The sequence below is a fragment of the Osmerus mordax genome, chromosome 18 (genome assembly GCF_038355195.1).
Source record: "Osmerus mordax isolate fOsmMor3 chromosome 18, fOsmMor3.pri, whole genome shotgun sequence".
NCBI classification, from domain to species: domain Eukaryota; kingdom Metazoa; phylum Chordata; class Actinopteri; order Osmeriformes; family Osmeridae; genus Osmerus; species Osmerus mordax.
Genome location: NC_090067.1, coordinates 10,147,169 through 10,161,036, shown reverse-complemented (window position 1 = coordinate 10,161,036; position 13,868 = coordinate 10,147,169). Strand labels below are relative to the sequence as shown.

Here is a 13,868-nt window from a genome sequence, read left to right as displayed (position 1 = left end):
AGAAATTGTAATTCAATTGTGTGTAGCCACAAGCATGACAATGGTTATAGAGATACTCAATATTCTAAAATCACATGAAATACATAAATTCTAAATGTGAAATTTCAGTATTAATTGTCGTATTCCTTATGTACACTACATTCTACATGTATCATAAGAAGGTTTGATCTAAAAAGTCGTGATCATTATTCATTCACGTTTATCAGTTCATTTCAGCATTAATTTCCTTCACCACTCAAAAACAATGGCACTATATTTTATCAATTACTTTACAAATAGCATGTTGAATTATTATTACAATACCAAAGAACATGAATAATCCAGAAAGGCCTTCAGTCAATCTGGAACCAAGTAAACATCATAATAGTTGTTTTGCGTGTTTTGGCAACATCTCCCTTTAACCCCAGTATTTCTAATGCTGTATAGACTCATTTACACTTCACACACATCTTTCTTCTTGAGGACATTCCTTTTCACTCCACTCCTCACCCAAACCATCTCTGCCTGGGAGGTGGGGCAGTGGTGGGCGGGGCCACATCAAAGATGGCCCCTTCTCTGAGTGACGAGCAGACAAAGTAGAGGTTGGCTCCCAGCATGACCAGCATGGGGAGGAAGGAAAGACCAAATCCCAAACCTCTCGCACTGCTGCCCAGAGACACACAGACCCAGTAAATCAACCTACAGAACAGGGATAGAACAAAGTGAGAATGGCAAAATAAAGAACACATCCATTCTGTATCATGCTTGCACAAAATAAAAGTTGTCACACACAACCTACGTATAGGAGAAGATTAGAACACACACCTGCCAAAGGTGAAGACAATAGTCAGCAGAGGGACTATCTTTAGAAAGTCCTGGCTGATATATGTGGCCATGACAGCCAACAGCAAAAAGTAGAAGAGGAAGAGAGCCAGTGAGTCGCTGACGAAGTGCCAGTGCACCAACACTTCCCTGCTCTCCACCCTCCTGTCATACAGGGGGGTCAGCGCACCATAGCGCAACCGAGCCACGCCCTGCACCATAACACCTGAGATAGAGACAGAAACGGAGAGAGAGAAAGAAAGAGGGAAAAGATAAGGGGAGGAAAATATAAATTAATGAGATAGCTTGGGTAACCTGATACCAGTTCAATATACACTGATAATAAAAAAAATCCTACTGTAATGCGTAACCAACCAAAAACATAGCTTTAATAAAACAACCTTACCCAGCATAATGGGAACAATAGCGAAAAAGGAGCAGCGCAGTGTGTACACAAGCCTGAGTGGGGCACTGTCGAGCAATGGGGCATCGAAAGGCAAGAAAGCATAGCCTCCCCACACCAGCAGAGGGAAGAGCAGTGCAGCCACGGCAACACCCACACTGAGCTTCAGCTTGTCACTGTCACATATGTCTAAACAGAAGAAGAAATATAAACATTAGAAACGACCAGTTAAGTGTTATCACTGCACTTGCTGGTAGCCAGAATGACATCATGAGACTTTAAAATGTTTTGTCTGCTAAAAATCTGCTAGTGTCTGCTAGTACAGTTAAATTTGCTTATATTGAGCATAACATAAAGCATTGTGGGTGCATACACTGGAAAGTATCCAAAGTTGATTGTTCATTTCTCTTTGGTACAGAACATAGATTACATCATTCAGGAGAGAAAAACCCTAATGACTTACATGTGAAGTCGTCCTCCTCTGTCCACTCAGGATAGTATTGCACTGGTGAGATTGTCGTATGTGGCTCCATCAGGGGACGCTTCTCCGGAAGCTCTTCCGGAAGCTCTTCCTCATTCTCTTGTGGAAGCACCGGCTTCCATGTAGGGCACACTACATTGACTTTTGGCGAAAAAAACGGTGCTTCCTTTTCTGCGGTACAGCCCTCTAGGTATTCACGGTTCATGTCTTGATTATCGGGAACTGATCCATGACTGCCGTCATCGTGTTCTCCCGTCCTCTCGACCCCGTCTTCCATCCATCTCTCTCCCTCTGGCATGCTTTCTCTCCACTTGAATCTGGCCTTATTTTCTGAATGGCTCTTTTCTTCCTTCTCTTCAGCTGTGTTCTGGAGCTCTGAACCATCCTGACTTTTTCTAGGGATTTGAGGTTCTGGATTGGCTTCATTGTTCGAAGGTCTTTCATTGCTACCTCTCTCCGAGTTTCCAATTTGTTGCTCAGACATATTAAATGGAGAGAACGGTGTCATCAAGTATACCGTGTGTTTATATTTGTTTCAGGCTTTTTACATGCAGCCTAAGGTGTGACTTCACTGACAACCTTAAGGAGTGCTATATTAGTTATCCTCTCATGTCTCAGTATGCTGTCCTCAATGATTTAGATCTGCATCATCTCTGTACCAGTGTAGTTCCAGTGCCACAGGCTTGATCTGATTTATCTGCAGGAAAGAAATATGGGCTTTTAAAAAATGTGTTCTTGAACTTGTATTGGTCTTAAGAGTGCTAATAGCAAAGTGTTAATAAAGATGTCTTCATAACCTGTGGCACCAGGTCCACAGGTTAAAGAGGCCCAACGCATGCTCGCCGACCAGATTCTGAGTGTGGAGCGAGCAAACCCGGATTCCCTTGTAAATGGACTGCATTTATTGTTATCGTACTCTGCTTCTTTAACAAAGGTAATCTCAGCCACAAACTCCCTAAATACAGACAATTCATCAAATGCCCAACCAGAGAAGAGAACACTATGGATCACTGCCACACTACAGTCAGTAGAGCCTACCACGCCGTCCCTCGTGCAGCACTGGGTCACTCTGACCATACCATGGTCCATCTGATTCGTGCATACAGGCAGAAATGAAAGCTCTGTAAACCTGTTGTGAGGACATCAAAACAGTGGACCAGTGAGGCTATGGAGGATCTGCGAGGAAGACTGTGGCCGACCCCACCCACCCTGGTCACTCCCTGTTCCAGCTACTCCCCTCTGGCAGAAGGCTGCGGTCCATCACGACCAAAACCTCACGCCATAAGAACAGTTTCTTTCCATCTGCTACTGGCCTCTTCAACAAGGCCAAGGACTCCCATTGACATTCATTCACTTATTTAACTATTATAAGTCCATCTAATGGCAATTACAGTATGCACGAGCCACCTTACCTCAGTATCCGATTGCTGTATCCGATGTTGACCACTCACGCTGCTCATTCTTATATATATTTTATTTTATATTTAAATTGTTGTATTCTTAGATTGTTTAGTTCTTAGAAATAGTTAAACTTTTGTACTTTTACTTAATTTAAGATTCGTATATGTTTAGTGTTTTGCACCTCCATGCCACAGTAAATTCCGTGTTTGTATAACATACATGGCTAATAAAACGAATTCTGATTCTGATAACATGCTATAATTAGGCGATATTGATTTCATAATGACCACCCAAGGAACTTCACAAGGCGCTTCCAGGAACAAAATGTCAAAAAGCACATGAATATCGATAACCATAGTTTGATTCGGATATAATACGCTAAACTGCACGTTTCATGTGGGTAGTTACCCATAATCTGAGAACCAACAAAACAAGTTTAAAATCTTTGTAGCCTATATTTAGGACATAATAAAACAAACTAGTCGGTGAACTTACCGCGGTTTCTCTCCGCAGAGAAAGTAAACAGGGAAGTTTCAAGTAAGCAGTAAGAATATGACTTTTGATATGACGACATAAATAAGGAAGTCGGAAGAAAATGTAGTTTAGTAGTTGAACAGGTGTGGCCACCGGCAGGTAAATCATTGTTGGAAAGACGTGTGATTGTTCATGACTCCACCCCTAGTGACGTAGCCTATTCTTTTGTGTTGTATTATATATATATATATATATATCCCACACTCAAAATTCATTGTAGCAAGTTTTTTATACAATTAACTCCTGTAATCCTATAAACCAGAATGCAACTGCGACATAGCCCACTCTGCGTTGTATATTCTGTACTGTAGAGATGACATGTGGCTATTTCAGTGAACAAATCGTTCCCTTTTGAAACAACAGCTACATCCATACTGGCCATAATGTTTAATGTTTAACCATCGGCGTAACAAATAGCCCTACATTTAGAATACATTTCTACACGTAAATCGCTACAAATTGAAATGTTTTATTTACAATTCCATGTGGTCTAAAACTATACTTTTTCTTTTCAGAAGAGGCTCTGTACGCCCACTGTATACCCATGTGCGGTGCTGGTGCACAGCAGTCTTTATGTAGTTTGGTTACACGGTGTTTTACACTCTCGAGGACGTTTCGTATGGCCAATCGTTGTTTTGAAAGCTCCTTCTACTATCCAATAGCTGACGCCTAACAGTTTGCGAGGGTTGGATCAAGATACGTTGACTGCTCAGCAGCTTGTTAGATTGATCTGGCAATGCTGTCATGTTTTCGTTTGGGGCATCCTTATACAGTTGTTCTAATAACTTTTAAAATGATGAGACGTATACTCTATTAGACAGTCAGCTGGTTATATCACAAATCGTAATTGCAAGCCTAATTTAACAACTCGTTCTCGCAAGTATGGGTAGCTTTTGTAGAGAAGTCATCACTTTTCAACTAGGGCACTACTCCAACTTTGTAGGAACACATTGGTGGAATTTACAGGCAAGTATTGTTAGAGCTATACTATAGCTTTTGTTTCGGTAATGACTGTCTGTAGAACTAGCATGAACCAAAAATGCATGGAACACCCGCAGACACCAAGCTTGGTAGCTAGTCAGCTAGCTAGCTACAATTCGAGACATACGCTATACAGTAATATAGTTTGTTTGTTAACCTAGCCTTGGTTGTGTAGCTACCTAGGCTAACAGCTCTGAAGTTATGAGCAAATCTGTTAGAAAACGTGTAAATAATGTAAAATTATATATTTACATAGGAAGGAGCAATCTTTCTAATCCAGGCTATCCCCTTTTGTAATGTATTAGGATGCCGCCTTGTCATACGACCCAGACTCGCCCCCTAGCGAACTACAGTGTAATGAAATGTTCAGAGAGGGACAGACCCTGGGAGGGCATGTCACTTACACGCCACGCCTCATCGCTATGGACCTAAAAGGTAACTTGTAACCTCCCATAAACTTTGGTGGATGGACGACTCTTACTGCACACTTCTTATCAGGAAACTGAAATTGGATATCTGCTCAATAATGTTTCTAGGTTGAAATTTGGCTCATAGCTGCAGGTACTGGAAACTACCCTTGTCTGCATGTTTGTGATTTTCAGGAAGTCTTCAGACACTACGACAGGAAGGATGCCTCTATGAAACTGGGAGAGAACCTACTGCCTTGACATGGTATAGTGTGTGTGTGTTATGTATGTACTTATGGATGCATGTGTGTCGTGCATCATTATATGTTTTCGTATCTCCCTGCTGCAGGAAAGGGAATGTGATGATGCACAAAGAAAGCCCCTCGTCAAAAAACTCTTTCCTCAAAGACCTGGAAAAGCTAGATGTGAGTGTAATGTTTAGTTATATGATATTTTGTTACTTTTGTGTTGAAAACATATATCGGTTTTCATATGATTAGTAGTTAGGTAGGTGGGGCCATCAGCATTTCGCATACATTCCTAAACGTTTTTAAGTGTTTCTAACTACAGTTTGGGGGCCATAAGGGCTGAATTCGCAGCTAATGTGTTTCTGACCTGAATTATGCCCCCAGGCTGCTATTGAAGACCTATGATTTCTTGTTCTTTGTGTCCAGAAGGGGGAGATATTGGCTGAGGCTGACCTTGACACATCTCTATTGCAGCAATGTTCAGGTAAACACAGGACAGCCACCTTTAAATAAAGGTTTTACTGTTTCATATTGATCAATATCTTACATTAGCTTAAACAATCAAAAATAGAATTGTGTTCACACTCACGTGACCACAGACACATTATAATTCTTTATCACTAACTTGTATGCAGGGGCAGTTGCCATGGATACAGTGAACAGCCGTCTGGAGCAAGTTCAGAAGGGTTATAGACTGGAGGGCAGCGTGCGGGTGTGGTCAGACTTCCTGAGGATCCACCTGCATCCTCGCACCATCTTGGTTATCAACCAGTACAACCACGATGGGTGAGAGCAACACCTACACAGTTTGAAGTGGGACACAGTCTGATGTGAAAAATACGTTTGAGTCGTTTTGAAGAGATGAACACACACAGACATGGAAAATGTACATGGCAATTACTTGAACCTATGTGTCCAGGGAAGCACATCGGCTGGAGGCATTTGGCCAAGGGGAGGCTCTACTGCAAGGCTCAGTGTTGGATGATCTGGAGGATAAACTACACTTCTTTGTGGAAGAGTGTGACTACCTACAGGTAACTGTTCACCATTTTAATCACAAATCACCAAAAATGGGCCCTGCACAGATCCAAGGTTTTTGTTGCTATAGGGTATAGATCTCAAAGTGAACAGTATAACACAAGATCATTCTCAACAACATTCTTAGGACATTGCAAGCAACAGCTACCAAGCAGGCATATCTTTTTTGGGTGTGAGGATCTGGACATTTAATCATTTATTTTATATTTTATTTAGCTGTTATTATGACATTGGCAACAACTCTTTCCTCTTCGACATCTTGATGCCTGTCCATCTCAGGGGTTCCAAGTGCTGTGCGACCTTTCAGATGGCTTCTCAGGGCTGGGTTCAAAGGTCACTGAGATGCTGCAAGACTCCTACAGTGGGAGGGGCATTCTTACCTGGGGACTTGCACCAGTAAATCACAGAGACTCAGTGAGTGAAACTGACAAATTTGATTTGACAGAACAGATCATTAGATCTATTCCTTCATTATTAGTATTGTCTCATTATATGCCAGTTTCTTCCCATTGTGTAAATGTGCTGTAATTATTTATCCTAATTCCAATGACATTGGCCCAATGTCATTTGTCCATCATTATTATATTACTTTATACACAGACTCCAATGAAGGAAGTCTACCACCTTATGAACAACGCCATAGGAACCATCAACATGGCCAATCACAGTTCCTTTTTCTGCCCTTTGACGTTGAGGGGCGGGTTAGGAAGACGACCCACCTCCCCCACCACCTTCCCCCTTCTCAGTTACGATGTAGGTCAACCCCCTCTTTAAAGGTGTTCCTCTTTTCCCCCGTTAATTCAGTTGAAAACAGATGCTGGATATGACATGAATTGTTCCATTAACCTGATGCACCTTTTCCTCTCTGTTGTCTCTCTTTGTCACAGCCCACATTGTGGTACCACTCCAGTGCAGTCCTTGCTCTTGCTCTGGACTCCATGACTGTGCCTTACAGACTGAGGCACAACACCACCATGGGGCAGATGGCTGATGCGCTGGCTGTGTCTGGGAGGAAGGTGAGAGATGAGCCCTCCTTCAAAACCTTATGCAGTGTAAAAACCTTAAGAAGGTTATGCCATGCACACAATTTGTTGATTATTATTTATTTATTATGAAATGCATTATTTTATTTTTTATGTATGTACTGTGTGTGACATGACATGGTGTGTTATTTAAGGTGGTTGCAGCTCATGGTGCCATTCCCTTTCCCATGGTGCAAGGCAGCTGTCTACCTAGTGCCCTGATGGAGTGTTCTGATGGGCTGCCTTGGAAACCCCTATCAGCTTGCCCGGAATTAGGTGACGGACGGTGTTTTGGCCAATCGGTGACGCTCAGGGGCTTAGAGGGGCAGAGCTTAGTCAGGTGAGGGTCTCTTGGAGCATTGCTGCTTTCTTGCGTTTTACCTTGCCTTTACAACACTATAATATATAAAAGAAGTGTGTGTTGATAATGCCAAAGGGGATACATTTAGATATACATACAATTAGACTGTAACAAACCCTGAAAGGTCTCAGGGCACAGGTAGGGTTATTAATCACTGATCGATACAGTTGTTTTTCTGATTTAATGTTTGCTCACCAGTTCGCTGACCCCAAACATCAAGCCGCCCACTCCGTTGCATAGCCTCTGCAATGGAGAAGACGTCCTTGGATCCTATATAAGATCCTACTACCCCACAACTCCTCTGTGAGTGTCACCCTAAACCCACATATACATTCACTTTTTCCTACAGATATGTTCCGCATATTGTCCCCTTTGACAATTGTTTCCTTTTTTATCTCTATACAGAGCAGTCCAGCTTGTATCCAGCCCCAGTAAACTTACGTCACCATTCCCACAGATATTTAGCCAATCTCTGGGTAAAAACGGATTATTACGAGGCCAAGTACAACCCCCTGGCAGTGAGTACATTCATCTTCGTTTGACTCTCCTATTGTCTTTAAAAAGACTAACACCCATTACCTACTTGGTTTCCAATTTGTCTCATACTTTAACTAATCCGTTGAACACTTAAAATTTGGCACAATTTTACAGCTATAAGTGTACAATATAGGGGTGGGAATATTTTGCTACCTCATGACTCGAATGGTTTCTTGGGGTCACGATTCGATTAAAAATCGTATTATCAAATTCTGATTCAATATATGCTTAAATTAAATGTTTAAACACAAAATAATGTAAACAATTAAATAAATAACAATTTAATTAACTGATCAGTTAAATAAATTATCAATTGGTTTAAGCGAGATTTGAACCAGGGGTACCGTGTTTAGCAGAAGACTCGATGGTACACACGCTTGCCCACTGAGGGTTCCTGCAAAATTACTTTCTACAAGACAGTGTAATTGCCCTTATGATATTTTGATTCAATATTAGCTTACATACATTTGTTTTTATGGAAAATCTAAATTATTTTTATTTATTTGTGAATCGCGATTCATATGTGAATCAATTCCCCCCCCCCCCCCCCTTGTAGAATACAATCGAATAGTTATATAATACCTAATACCCTTAACGTCAAAACTAAGAATCCCAATGAGATTACAGACATGATTCAAGGTTGTTAATATTACCATGAACACATCTAGATTGCCCAAAGAGTGTGTGCATTGGAATGTTCTTTTTTTTTGTGCTTCAACCAAGACAAGTCGATTTGAAGACTGAATACAAAATCTGAGTAACTACTCTTTCCAACATCCTTATAATCCAAACATACACTAATTCAAATGAAAAAGACAAATGGTGGTTTTAGTCTAATCTCTCACATGGGACTGGTACAGCTCATATTAGTATGATTCTCAGGTCACATTGACCCTAAAACAATTGACTTCCCTTTTTTCTTTTTTTATTGTGCCAGTTACACCAAGAATCTGGTTGTTCTGACCCCCCAGGACTGTAGGAGGGTTCAATTCTGAGGTGAAAATGTAGCAATGGGCATTACTGACATGAATCTCTCTTACAGCGTTTTGGCCTGGGGTGTCCTCCCTTCCTGTCCTGACGTCCCTCCAATCCACCCCAGCTTTGGGTCCCTGGCTGTCTGAGCTGCAGCGCTCCGCTAGCGCCATAGATCCTCGTAGAGTCGCCCACAACTTCCTTTCCCAGGGGACTGAGCTCGGGGACTTCAATGAGTCCCTGGAACAACTACGCATCCTGGCCCGCTGTTATCGTGATGACAGTGCAACACGCTCCTCTTCTGAGGAAGATGACTAGCCTTGTTTTATTGCTTAATGCATTACTGAGAACTGAATGTCATTTACTGGTGTCATATCAATGTTGTTGGCCATTTGTACTGTCACAAGTATAAATATGTAGTAGCTAAACATCCATTTAGCCTTCAGATGAAGGTACCTCATGAGGTAGGTTAACCTGGTTTCAAAAAGACAGTTTGACAAGTGTTCTCTGGGGGCCTTCCTATGAAATTACTATTAGAATGAGAGAAATGGACAATGATCATCTTAGAAGCGCAATGAACTCAAAAAACAACAGATGAGACTGGAAGAGTATCGATGGAGGAAGGGCAGATGCTGTAGATGTCAATAAACTGAGAAGGCTGGTCTTTGCATGCAAGAAACTAGATAAGTATCTTTAAATAAATGGCCTTAATAAAAAAAATCCCTTGCTGATGTTCAGCTCCCACTTGAGGTTCTTATAAATGATAATGCCCAGGAAATGGAAAGATTCCAGGGTGTTGACTTTGGAGTCACACTGGATGATGGGGGATGAGTGGGGCTGGGTGCTTTCTGAAATCCACAATCTGTCTTGAGTGTTGAGCTCCAAGTTGTTCTGGCTACACCAGGTCACCAGATGGTGACAAAGGCAAGAAAACAATGATCCTTGGTGCTGAAAGGGTGAAAAATGTCAATCTAAACTTAATTTATTACAATGCAAGTCAAACTTGTTAGGTTGATCAACCTTGTTTTTTTTTTTTTTTATTTGTGTAACAATGCTGGGTCAAAATATTGAACATGCTGTAGTGAAAATTAGGAGTACGGGGTACCAGGTCCTGCTGGTATTGTAGACCCTCAACATGACGCTGTTATGGTTACGATTGGTAACCAATGGTTACAATTGGTGCACCTGTTGTGGTTGGTGCTTTGTAATTTCAAATGCTATGGTAGATCAGTAGGCACCTCTTGAAATCCACAGAACTCAAGATCTTCTGGATCCATTGTGACAGGCTGCGGCGTGGCTGGATCCGGGCATGCTGAGGTAGGATCATGAGGAACCTCTTGAAATCCACAGAACTCAAGATCTTCTGGATCTATTCCTCCAGCAGGCTGTGGTATAGATGCTGGGCATGCTATGGTAGGTTTAGGATAAACAGTAGGCACCTCTTGAAATCCACAGAACTCAAGATCTTCTGGATCTATTCCTTCAGCAGGCTGTGGTATAGATGCTGGGCATGCTATGGTAGGTTTAGGAGAAACAGTAGGCCCCTCTTGAAATCCACAGAACTCAAGATCTTCCGGATCCATTGTGACAGGCTGCGGCGTGGCTGGATCCGGGCATGCTGAGGTAGGATCATGAGGAACCTCTTGAAATCCACAGAACTCAAGATCTTCTGGATCCATTGTGGTAGACGGTGGAATGGCATGGCATATTAATGTAGTGGTGGGCTTTGCTGTCGTGGTGATGGTGGTTGGCTCTGCTGTCGTCGTGGTGGTGATGGTGGTTGGCTCCGCTGTCGTCGTGGTGGTGATGGTGGTTGGCTCCGCTGTTGTTGTGGTGATGGTGGTGGTGCAGGGCTCCACTGTCGTCGTGGTGATGGTGGTGCAGGGCTCCACTGTTGTCGTAGTGGGCTCTGCTGTCGTGGTGGTGGTGGGCTCCGTGGTGGTGGTGGTGGGCTCCGCTGTCGTGGTGGTGCAGGGCTTTGCGGTCGTCTTGGTGGGCTTTGGAGTCGTCATGGCGGGCTCTGACTGCAGTGTGGTCTTTTGGGAACCACAGGTCTCAAGATCTTCTGGATCTATTGAAGCAGGCTGTGGCGTCACAATAACTGGGCATGCTACGACAGGATCATGAGGAACAGTAGGCACCTCTTGGGAACCACAGATTTTAAGATCCACTAAATCTGTTGTGGCGGGGCATACTTCGGTGGTGGGGGGCTCTGGCATTGAGATAGTGGGATCATAAGGAACAGTAGACATACCTTGGAAACCACAGAACTCAAATGTGGGAGCTCTTGTTGATGGGGCGCCGGTAGAGTCTGGAGTTCTGGTTTCTGATGGCCTTGCGGTTGCTGGTTTTTTAGTTGGAGGTGCTATAATAATAGGAATCTCTTGCAATCCAGGATTGCAAGAGGTAGGGGTAGGGGAGCGTGTAGGGACTTTATTGGTCAATGATGGCCATAAAGTTGCAGTACATGCTGGTTTTGTAGTCCGAGGTGCTAGGGTAGGAACATAAGGAGCTGTTGGCATATCTTCGAAACCATAGTACTCAAAATCATATAGATCTACCGTGCCAAATGATATTTTGGTCAGTGGCATAGGGGAGGTGGTGGTTGGCACTGGCTTCTTAGTCAGTGATATTGTGGCAGGAACACAAGGAATAGCAAACAGTTGTTGGAAACCACAGAACTCATCATCTAGGACATTTGGGGCAGGGGAGCGTGTAGGAAATGTTTTGGTCAGTGATGGCCTGGTGGGCGCAGTTTGTGCTCGTTTTGTAGTCCGAGGTGCCAAGGTAGGAACATAAGGAGCTTCAGGCATATCTTGGAAACCATAGTACTCAAAATCATATAGATCTACCGTGCCAAATGATATTTTGGTCAGTGGCATAGGGGAGGTGGTGGTTGGCACTGGCTTCTTAGTCAGTGATATTGTGGCAGGAACACAAGGAATAGCAAACAGTTGTTGGAAACCACAGAACTCATCATCTAGGACATTTGGGGCAGGGGAGCGTGTAGGAAATGTTTTGGTCAGTGATGGCCTGGTGGGTGCAGTTTGTGCTCGTTTTGTAGTCTGAGGTGCCAAGGTAGGAACATAAGGAGCTTCAGGAATATCTTGGAAATCATAGTACTCAAAATATGATTGAGCTTTGCTGGTCTCATCTGGAATGTACGGTTTAAGTGCAATGTCTTGAAACTCCCAAAGATCCAAAAAAGTTTCATCAACCTCTCTTGTGAAACGCCTTGACTTGGGACGTCTGGAGGAACACGACATCTTCACAGTGGACATCTCTCCAGCAAAGTTCTGATATACGAGTTGCAGGGACATACCGTCGTACTCTGTCTGAAATAGAGATTACATGCAATCTGATTACACGTTTTCAATTGTTTGGTAATAAAAATCAAGCATGTTTAAATAAAGCCCTTACCTTTACTTTTTGTGAAAACTTCACAAACAAAGCATCAATACTTGCTAATAGTGATATGTTGTATTCATCCTGTGCTTGTGGACCTTCAGAGTGAACAAATGTCAAGTAAACACGATACATTTAGCATTCAAGATCAGTCATATTGCTTGGGCCCTCCTTCACTTGCACTCAGGTTCAATCTTTGGTCCTTTTATACCCCTCAATGGACTTGCCAGCTTTACCACCAAAAGGCTTGCAATTTGAGTTGCAGGTGTATTTAAACACCACACCAAGAAGTGAGTTTCATGAATCAAATGCTTACAAGATCACACAAAATTGGGATTATGTTAGGTGACGTATGAAACATTGTATTCCAACAGGCCAAGACAACAGCAGCACTAACCAAGCACTCTCATAGTCCTATGGGTTCCAGCTGGTAGCTTTACAGTCATGCTCTTCTTTCCACAGCTAACCTCAGAGGTAGGAGAGGTGGTTGGAGTCTGACAAATTGCATTGCCAGTCACATTCTTCATCAGGAGACGATCAAAGTACATCAGAGTCATAGAATGGTACTGGACTGCCCCATCAATCTGCAAGAAAGCATATGAAGATGAGAAATGTTTAGCTTTTTCAGAGTAGTTGTCATGGAAAAGCTTTTCTTTCCTTTGAGGCACAAGGCAAACAAACCTTGGCCAAAAAGTCCTTTGTAGGTGAAGTACAAATTGTATCGCATTCATTACAATCACATGAAACGAACTTACATACCCATTGGGTCATGTAGCAACCTTGGTAGGGTAACCTAATCAGCAGCAATGGCCCACGTTCCATCTCAACATGGTGGCACTCTTTTGGCAACATTCTCAGTGAGAGTGGAGGTAATGTACCTGGGAAAAGTGGTGTCCCCTGTTAAACTTCATCCAAAAGATGCAATTATATCATACTGTCAGGAAATCGAGGCCCTTCTGTACAGGATCCTGGATCTTGTCTTTCAAGCATTTTTGTTAGCATTCACACCACAGGCTACAAAATCTACTACTGACCATCAAGAGCCTGTTAAGCTGGCCCAGCCACCGCTATAGCTTGTGTTGAGCAGTCATTTATACTACGCTTTGTGTTGGAATGGCCTCCAAGTGTGCTTTTTTACTTTGTACAGATGAATGGCTGCAAGATCACAGAAAACAGACATGACATCTAAATCTCAAACCAAAAAATACAAAACGGTCTAGTAGTTCTCACCTCTTTTTACACTGCATAACACTTCAAACATTTTTGTCCCATAAAAT

General features: G+C 42.6%; 3 protein-coding genes across 5 annotated transcripts; 1 reads left to right on the top strand and 2 right to left on the bottom strand.

The window, feature by feature from the left end:
- Positions 1–67: 67 nt before the first annotated feature.
- On the bottom strand, positions 68–3,650 carry tmem79a (transmembrane protein 79a). Of its 3 annotated transcripts, none has more exons than XM_067255683.1 (5): positions 3,582–3,650; positions 1,668–2,382; positions 1,208–1,393; positions 805–1,027; positions 68–678 (listed from the first exon to the last, which is right to left on the bottom strand). In XM_067255683.1, the coding sequence occupies exons 2-5, from the start codon at positions 2,191–2,193 to the stop codon at positions 486–488; spliced, it is 1,128 nt and encodes a 375-aa protein (XP_067111784.1). In that variant the 5' UTR covers positions 2,194–2,382; positions 3,582–3,650; the 3' UTR covers positions 68–485. The 3 variants fall into 3 exon arrangements, with proteins under 3 accessions (XP_067111784.1, XP_067111786.1, XP_067111785.1); XM_067255685.1 differs by lacking the exon at positions 3,582–3,650 and adding an exon at positions 3,098–3,290; XM_067255684.1 differs by lacking the exon at positions 3,582–3,650 and having other exon boundaries at positions 1,668–2,849.
- A 722-nt stretch (positions 3,651–4,372) lies between these two features.
- On the top strand, positions 4,373–9,912 carry msto1 (misato mitochondrial distribution and morphology regulator 1). The gene is made up of 14 exons (XM_067255675.1): positions 4,373–4,586; positions 4,907–5,036; positions 5,204–5,273; positions 5,358–5,433; positions 5,683–5,740; positions 5,892–6,042; positions 6,176–6,290; positions 6,574–6,708; positions 6,895–7,047; positions 7,182–7,310; positions 7,472–7,656; positions 7,876–7,980; positions 8,083–8,195; positions 9,257–9,912. The coding sequence occupies exons 1-14, from the start codon at positions 4,503–4,505 to the stop codon at positions 9,502–9,504; spliced, it is 1,752 nt and encodes a 583-aa protein (XP_067111776.1). The 5' UTR covers positions 4,373–4,502; the 3' UTR covers positions 9,505–9,912.
- Positions 9,913–10,236: 324 nt separating this feature from the next.
- On the bottom strand, positions 10,237–11,272 carry LOC136962062 (hepatitis A virus cellular receptor 1-like). Its single transcript, XM_067255687.1, has 2 exons — positions 10,827–11,272; positions 10,237–10,625 (listed from the first exon to the last, which is right to left on the bottom strand). The coding sequence occupies exons 1-2, from the start codon at positions 11,196–11,198 to the stop codon at positions 10,404–10,406; spliced, it is 594 nt and encodes a 197-aa protein (XP_067111788.1). The 5' UTR covers positions 11,199–11,272; the 3' UTR covers positions 10,237–10,403.
- Positions 11,273–13,868: the final 2,596 nt, after the last annotated feature.

What these genes read in the sequence shown, in the direction of transcription:
- tmem79a (XM_067255683.1), bottom strand. Translation starts at nt 2,193, where the DNA reads ATGACACCGTTCTCTCCATTTAATATGTCTGAGCAACAAATTGGAAAC. An exon ending in AGAGGAGGACGACTTCACAT is followed by an intron (nt 1,394 to 1,667) that starts GTAAGTCATTAG and finishes TCTTCTGTTTAG; the next exon opens with ACATATGTGACAGTGACAAG. An exon ending in ATTGTCTTCACCTTTGGCAG is followed by an intron (nt 679 to 804) that starts GTGTGTGTTCTA and finishes CCTGTTCTGTAG; the next exon opens with GTTGATTTACTGGGTCTGTG.
- msto1 (XM_067255675.1), top strand. Translation starts at nt 4,503, where the DNA reads ATGGGTAGCTTTTGTAGAGAAGTCATCACTTTTCAACTAGGGCACTAC. An exon ending in CATCGCTATGGACCTAAAAG is followed by an intron (nt 5,037 to 5,203) that starts GTAACTTGTAAC and finishes TGTGATTTTCAG; the next exon opens with GAAGTCTTCAGACACTACGA. An exon ending in TCTATTGCAGCAATGTTCAG is followed by an intron (nt 5,741 to 5,891) that starts GTAAACACAGGA and finishes ACTTGTATGCAG; the next exon opens with GGGCAGTTGCCATGGATACA.
- LOC136962062 (XM_067255687.1), bottom strand. Translation starts at nt 11,198, where the DNA reads ATGACGACTCCAAAGCCCACCAAGACGACCGCAAAGCCCTGCACCACC. An exon ending in AGTTCTGTGGATTTCAAGAG is followed by an intron (nt 10,626 to 10,826) that starts GTTCCTCATGAT and finishes GGATTTCAAGAG; the next exon opens with GTGCCTACTGTTTATCCTAA.